Here is a 7,282-nt window from a genome sequence, read left to right on the forward strand (position 1 = left end):
GGTATTTATACCCACCCCTGTATTCAGCCATCAGTGGACGCCATATATTCCATGCTAAAATATGAGAACGCTGACAACACAAAGGATGTACTAGTATTAGATTATAAACTAGTAAATTGTAACGGCCCCAGTTCAAGAGTATTAACACAAAAGTAAAATCTCTTTGTTCTCACATTAAAGGAACATTGTGACCTCCTTTTATCAGAATAGCCTCTTAAATACGGCATGCATACATACTTTCTCCAAACAAGCTAAGGATGTTCCTGAAAGCAAACAGCTATTCACATTTGATACAGCTATACAGAAGACGGACAAATAGCAAACAGGCATGAAAGCCGACAGTGCCTAGCATGAGGAATACGCCATAACTAACACAAGCCATATATCCGAAGAAGAATGAGGTTTGCATGAAACCATTCATGTCTGACCGCGAAAAGTAATAGTAGAAGGAATAACCAAATAAGTACAAGCCAGTCGATCCACCACAAAGAAAAGACCTGTTTCAAGCGAGCAATTAGTCAGCCATAACGACATAGCAAAATATTTCGAATGCTTAGCAATCGTCAAGCATTTATTTACATGAAGAATGCTGGATATGAAGATAAGTACAGCCTGCAAGACCAGATACACGCGGTGCCCTGTTGTCCTTGTGGAACTAGCAGGGAGTTCCTATAGTGCAAAGTTAAGGCTATGCTCTCCAATAAGCTAAATGGCTGAGATGGCTAAATTAATGATAATTTCAAGAACCACTATAGGTAAGCCAAGATACTGGCATCTCTTGTACAACCGTAGCAGAAAGTTAGAGATTCAGGGTGACTTCAATATATGTCTTCTTAGAAAATCTTCTCACATCTTTAGAAAGTATAAAAGCAAATGAAGACAAAGAGCTTCTTAATATCCTGGACAAGCCCCTCAATTCTTTAAGAGAGGATGGGGGTCCAAACCTAGATAGCTGTATTTTTGGAGGAAAAAAAATACAAGCAAATGAAGATTAGGGAACTCTCCTGCTAATTAAGAGTGGGAAGAATCACAAACTAAACTAAATAGCATGAGGATCTTACAGTTTTAATTCCGTTTTGGTAATTAAAAGTTTAAGTGAGGGTCCACAGGTCTTTCGTCTAGTGGTAAGAGAGCAGCACATGACATGTGGGTGAGGGGCATATCATGGATCGAGCGCTACCACAGACAAAAGTCTGGTATTTCAGTGGAGAAGTCTAAAGTCTAAAGAACCAACTAAAGGGAGACACAAAGAATTCAGGAAAACAAAGATGTGGAAATTCTCCAACCAACTTATTTCCAAGAGCAAATCAATCTGCTTTAGTTAGGAGATCATGATAATTTACACCTTATCAAAGAAAAGCAATATACAATAAGAAAAGTATCATAGTTATAAGATGAGAAAAGCCGCACCTCCACCACCATTCATGATCTTCTGCAGTAAGTTGGAAGTATGCCATAGCAATAGAGACAAGAGCAGTTGTAATCAGAAGGAGAATGAATACAGCAAAAAGAATGCTATATATTGTGTATATCCTGTGACCCCAAACACTTGCAAGTATGTAATATAGCTCAATATAGATGACAGCAAAAGGCAAAACTCCTGCCAATGCCATTTGGGTTATGACATTCCTGTACCAACGCTGTGAGGGAACCTCACGAGGACACTTTGTGGTGTGACAAGGAGCTTGAAACTCAGACCTTCTTCTCTTCCCAAAAATCGCACCTAACAGAAGTGAAGGTAATGCTAGCAAAACCCAGAGGAGAAGTATAACCACAATTGTACCCAAAGGAAGTGCTGCAGTAGACCCATAGTTGATTGCAACGGTATTAAGGAAGAAGAAGGTTAGCAACAAGGGGCAAGAGAATATTCCTCCCGTCAGAGATAGAGTTATTAGCTGTCATGCCAAAAACAAGTTAATAAGGTTATCTGTACAATATTCTCTTAAGAGATCAATCTGACAGAAGAGTTAAAGGTAGGCAGAATCCTGCATATCATACCCAGTTGCTTCCTTCGAGCTGATGATAAAAAGATACAGTGGAAAATCCAGCAACCGCAGAAGTTATTGCATATATTATAACCAAAGCAGTGGGCAAAACTCCTCGATCATACGGCTGAAAAACACCGAGCACACCTAAACATAGAATGACCACCATGCTGCAGAGACATGATCAAGAAAGAATCCCTAATGAGCATAAATTTTCCAAATAGTTCATGCTGGATTTTTACTTCTTATTTAAACAAGATGATCTCAAAAATTACTGACACTGCCAACATCTGTGTTCCACAACCAAGCGCTGAAGAAAGCAAATACTTGCACTTTGGGTACCGGAAGACATCACCGTGGAGGCTTTTCCATCCAGTTTCTTCTTGGTTATCAGAAAATTCTTCATCCTGTGCAAGCCTTTACAAGATTGAGGAAAAAGAAGTATCTTTCAGTCTGATACTAAGGTCAAACCATATCATACTTGAAAGAACGAAATGGATATATCTTCTTACTTATAAATATCTCTCCTCAGGACTCGCAAGTAAATTGCTCCCAGACATGACATCAAGATGAAAATTGTCACACATGAGTTTAAAATGGAGAACCAGTGAATTTCTAAGTGATGGGGCAGAGAAGACATCATGTATTTGTCCATTCTCTTTTCAAATGGGGTGTTAGTTTCTTTCCACACCACTGTGTACAGAAATTCTGCATCAACTTCCTCATCATTTGTTACATCAGCTGTAAAAGATGGATCGACTCTAACTAGGATCTCAATAACATGGTCCTTGTTGTAATGAATTTCAAATTGATAAAATGTATAAATATGATATTTGTACTCATTAGGGTCATCAATTCCCTCCTTCTCGACCTTCCCAAGGAACGCCCATATTGGCAAGTCATCATAGTACATCTGGACGTAGTAATCCAGTGCAACAGCGGTTCTGAATTGTGCAACTTCCTCCTTTGTCAACCTTTTCTTACATATAACTTTGGCATCTATGTCCACTAAAAACTCAAGCTTATATGGAGCAAATGTAAGGCGATCTCCATTCAGCACTTCACCTAAAGATTCTTTCTTCTTTTCCAAATTATCTGACAAAAACAAAACAAAAGAAAAAGATTAATGTGTGATAAAAATAGTGATCCTTATTCAGAGTAACAGACAATCAAGGACTCAATAAAAGTGAAGAAGAAAACCTGGTTGACAAAATGGAAGATCGAAATAAGCATAAGTTTCACTGCAACAGGAAAAATGAGAAATTTTATGGAAGCAAAGTAAAACAGTAAGAAACATTAGAGAAATGTTTCATTATATTTGTCACATTAAAATGCCTAACAAGATTGTCTAAGGCCTTTGATAACCTCCTTAGTTTAATCCACAAAGATATATGTCTTCATCAAATTATATTATGCTCATTTTCTATTGACCAGCTCCAAGGATTTTATCAGATTTATAATGAGGTAGAAAATACTTGACATCTGCTACACCAAGCTAACCATCCACCTCAAGCAGAAAGTAAATATTATACTAATAAAATTGATCAGAAAACAATTGGAGTATGATCTATTAGTATGTATGCAGCTATGAAGAGAGTGTCTCCAAATAGAAACACAAGAGGGATTCCTAGCTTTTACGTGATACTGAAGTGTTGATGAAGTTATTCATTTAACCCCACTTGTGGAATGCACTGGGTATGTTGTTTTGTTGTTAACTAAACCAATTAATGAAATTTATACCTGACACTAGCTGAAGTATGGATGATGTTTCTTGAAAGACATAACACAAAAGCATCAAACACATAGTGATGGAAATGTTTAAGGCATCTACCTGGGACTAAAGAATGGGCCAACCTTGTTTGCATAGAAAGGGACATCATCTCCACTTTTATACCGATGTGTTGAGGCATCTGATTGTACTAGGCATTCAAGACTCATCATTACAGTTGTAAAAATGAGTATCGCCACAGGTTTCTCCATTATTCTTTGGCTTTTAAGAAGACAAAAAATTTGAAGTCAAATAAAATGACTGCTGACTGACACCAAGCTGAAAAAGAGCATGAAAAAGAAAAAAATGATGCAAGGCACACGAATTACAGTTTTAACACTTATAATCTTAAAAACCAAATGTGTGATACCCAATGTAACAGTACATCCCATTTCTTGACTAGGTATATATGCAACATGAGAAAGTACATGTGCTTGATGTGTAAGCTGTTATTTAGATTAAGGTAAGGGAGCTCTGAAAACAAGAGGAGTTGGAACCTTGGACTTGTGTTAACAAGAGAAACATGCCATAACTTTAAAGATGCATAAGTCTTAATCTATAAAGGATTGATAATAATTTTGAAGAAAACTTGCAACTTTGAGGTCTATTTTCTAACTGTTCAACAAGTTTGGCATTTGGACAAAGGTATGAGCATTTACTGAAGGTGCACACTACTGAGGATAACCCTTGTACACAATAGAAAATGTTGATGCGATGCGTCGGAGGCCATGTTGGCAAAGAAACTCTATAGAAAGCTTGATGTGTCACATCAAAGGCTTCTGGCGCCAAAGCTTTGAGGATACTTAGGGGATTTGAAGTGTGTCCGAACCCTCTAGTATATAAACCACGACTCCCAGCTATTTTCTCAATGATAATACCACATAAGGAGGGGAAAAAAAACCTTTGATTCACACCATCCATATCAATTAGGATTTATCCCCTGGACATGGCTTCCAGCAGTGTCTGCAAAGGTTACAATACTAACACACAGATCGGTAGCCTAAGCAAGAAAAGGAGAGAGTAAAGCTAGATCCGAGACCATTGATTCTGTTTGAGGAAGATTCACAGGAAAGAGAATTGCTTTGGCCAAAGAAACAACCATAAAATAAGCTCTTGCTCACCGAATTGTGGAGAGGTATTGAAGGGGATACCATTCCGTCTAGATTCCCAAAAAGACTTTAAGGTAATCAAGTTTACGCTTAGAAAATCAAGTATGATCCAGATGTTGAGACGACACATGAGAGAAAAAGTATTGTCAGCTTTGAGAAGGCTATCTTGGTGAGCCACACTTTTCATCTGTGCCATTGAGATTTTTTTGGTTTAAGTAGTTTGGTCATTTTGTATTGAACTCTACACTCACTCTATCGAATTCCTTGGATTGTAATAGTAATAACATCCATTTTAAAGATTGTATGATTTGTTGGGGTTGTACCTAAACTTTAAGCTTTGTGTACTGTGAGCTGATACTATATACTTGGTGTTGGGACGAACTATGTGGTTTAGGTATAAGGCTTGATACAGATTGTTGTTGTGAGGGATTTAGCTAAGACATGATATCATGGATAGTTCTATAAACAGGGAAAACTCATCCCAATAACCTGTATGATATTGATGATGCTTGCTAATCAGTTGGTTAAATTGTAATGGTTTTCCTAATGGAGTTAAACCTATCGGATGCCGAACACGTTCTTAATTGAATGTGACATCTTTATATGTTTCGGTAGATAAATCTTCCATTTCCTACCAATTCTTGGAATTTTGGAATCTCAATATTCCCTTGACCCAAATACCAGTTAAATGCAGGTTGCTAATTGAAATTTTCCAACGGTAACTGAATTGGATGAGGGCATGTGCTGTTAAAGCTAATACTTTCTCCAGTTAGATCAAGATCTAGAAATGCAACAGAACACACATAAGGTCGAAGTCTTAGTTTGAACTTATGCTCATGGTGAAACTGTAAGTGCTAGTTGCATCAATGTCAACACTTTTAAAAAGGTCAAGATTCCATCAGATAGAGCACAATCATAACTTACAAATATCAGTTTTTTTGGCATCCAATATCTGCCTATTTTTGATGAGTAATTGTATATATTAACAATAGAAAATCTTGTATGGAGTAGGGAGAAATCACCAACCAGCACCCAAGTTAGTGGCCTAGTGGTTAATGAAGTGTTTGAGACCCATGAGGTCTCGCGTTCAAATCCCAGCAGAGACCAAAAACATTAGGTGATTCTTCCCATCTGTTCTAGCCTTGCTAGATAGAGTTACCTGATATATGTTGCTGGTGAAAGCAGGTATCCATTGAAATTAGTCGAGGTGTGCGAAAGCTGACCTGGACACCAGGGTCATCAAAAAAGAAAATTCACCAACCATCATACTTCCCACTATTAATTATTTTTTTTCTCTTTTGATAAGGTAAACTCACTTCCCAGTATTAACTCTCAATATCACTTGCCCGTTGCGAGTCGTGACACCTGATGGCTAGAGAACTATCATCCTTCACTACGACCTTCTAATTATTCGTACTGTTTATCCATATTCACCATTACTGAATTTCAACAATCGGCATAAAACAGTCAAGAAATGGGACCTTGTTAACTTCCACAGATGATGTGTACAATTGACAAACCAAGACATTAAAGAACCGAATTGCTATCCACATATGCAAGGAATGGACAACGTTAAATGGCCACAACTATAAGCTGTCGTTTCAATTCAATATAAGATTTTATAAGTTTGAATTCAATTAGAGGATACATGGTATTAATGACTAAACCAAAGGAAGGAACGAATGAATGAATACACAAATTAAATGCCCTATCACTAGTTAAAAATTCTCCTAATTTACAATCATAGATAATCTGTTAATTTGAGCCGACAAGAAGTAGTCATCATTGTCAGAGTCAACGATGGCACTGCATAATTTTTGCTACAGATCATAAGTACTACTAAAGTCAATGCTTGAGAATTTCTTACAGAGAGAGAAGAGTCTCCAAGCAGCAATTGCAGAGAGGAACAAGGACAAATTGAAGGGATACCCTCTAATCTTTACATCAATACTTTGAAGTGTCAACACCAATGGAATAGTCAAACGCTCCAAAATAGAAAAATGGTCTTTATTTCCGTCAAAGTTTTGAAAATCATCCCTTTTGGACTACTTTATTAAAATTTTGATGAACCAACTTAAGTACTTCAGAATGAACCAACCCCCCACCTCCCACCCTACCCCCCCACTGTACTAACTCGTAATGGTGGTATTTGAGTGTTAACACACACACAAAAAAAATCCCTCCTAAACTTATCACAAAAAATTGAATACACATTCAAACTAACTAGCAAACTCCTTTAATAGAAGGACCCTATTGTAAATCGAAGAGATTGCTTCAAAATTTTGTCGATTTCATAGTATTTTTTAGTTCATCTTCCTCTTTTACACTTTTAATCGAAGTTTTATTGTCATATTGAAAGAATTTCAATGGTTACAATATAGGAGTTCAAGCATCGTTTGATGGAGCATGATTTAAGCATT

General features: G+C 37.1%; 1 protein-coding gene across 2 annotated transcripts; it reads right to left on the reverse strand.

Moving 5' to 3' along the window:
- Positions 1-116: 116 nt before the first annotated feature.
- Positions 117-6,886, reverse strand: LOC129898800 (transmembrane 9 superfamily member 3-like). Of its 2 annotated transcripts, none has more exons than XM_055973484.1 (8): positions 6,730-6,886; positions 3,817-3,975; positions 3,186-3,226; positions 2,498-3,080; positions 2,265-2,402; positions 1,999-2,155; positions 1,411-1,895; positions 117-497 (listed from the first exon to the last, which is right to left on the reverse strand). In XM_055973484.1, the coding sequence occupies exons 2-8, from the start codon at positions 3,963-3,965 to the stop codon at positions 278-280; spliced, it is 1,773 nt and encodes a 590-aa protein (XP_055829459.1). In that variant the 5' UTR covers positions 3,966-3,975; positions 6,730-6,886; the 3' UTR covers positions 117-277. The 2 variants fall into 2 exon arrangements, with proteins under 2 accessions (XP_055829459.1, XP_055829460.1); XM_055973485.1 differs by lacking the exon at positions 6,730-6,886 and adding an exon at positions 6,022-6,711.
- Positions 6,887-7,282: the final 396 nt, after the last annotated feature.

Source organism: Solanum dulcamara, chromosome 8, assembly GCF_947179165.1.
Source record: "Solanum dulcamara chromosome 8, daSolDulc1.2, whole genome shotgun sequence".
NCBI classification, from domain to species: Eukaryota; Viridiplantae; Streptophyta; class Magnoliopsida; order Solanales; family Solanaceae; genus Solanum; species Solanum dulcamara.

Excerpts from the sequence above, each read along its gene's own strand:
- LOC129898800 (XM_055973484.1), bottom strand. The coding sequence starts at position 3,965 with ATGGAGAAACCTGTGGCGATACTCATTTTTACAACTGTAATGATGAGT. Across the intron at positions 2,156-2,264 it reads GGAACACAGATGTTGGCAGT|CATGGTGGTCATTCTATGTT; the intron begins GTCAGTAATTTT and ends ATGTCTCTGCAG. Across the intron at positions 1,896-1,998 it reads AGCTCGAAGGAAGCAACTGG|CTAATAACTCTATCTCTGAC; the intron begins GTATGATATGCA and ends TTGGCATGACAG.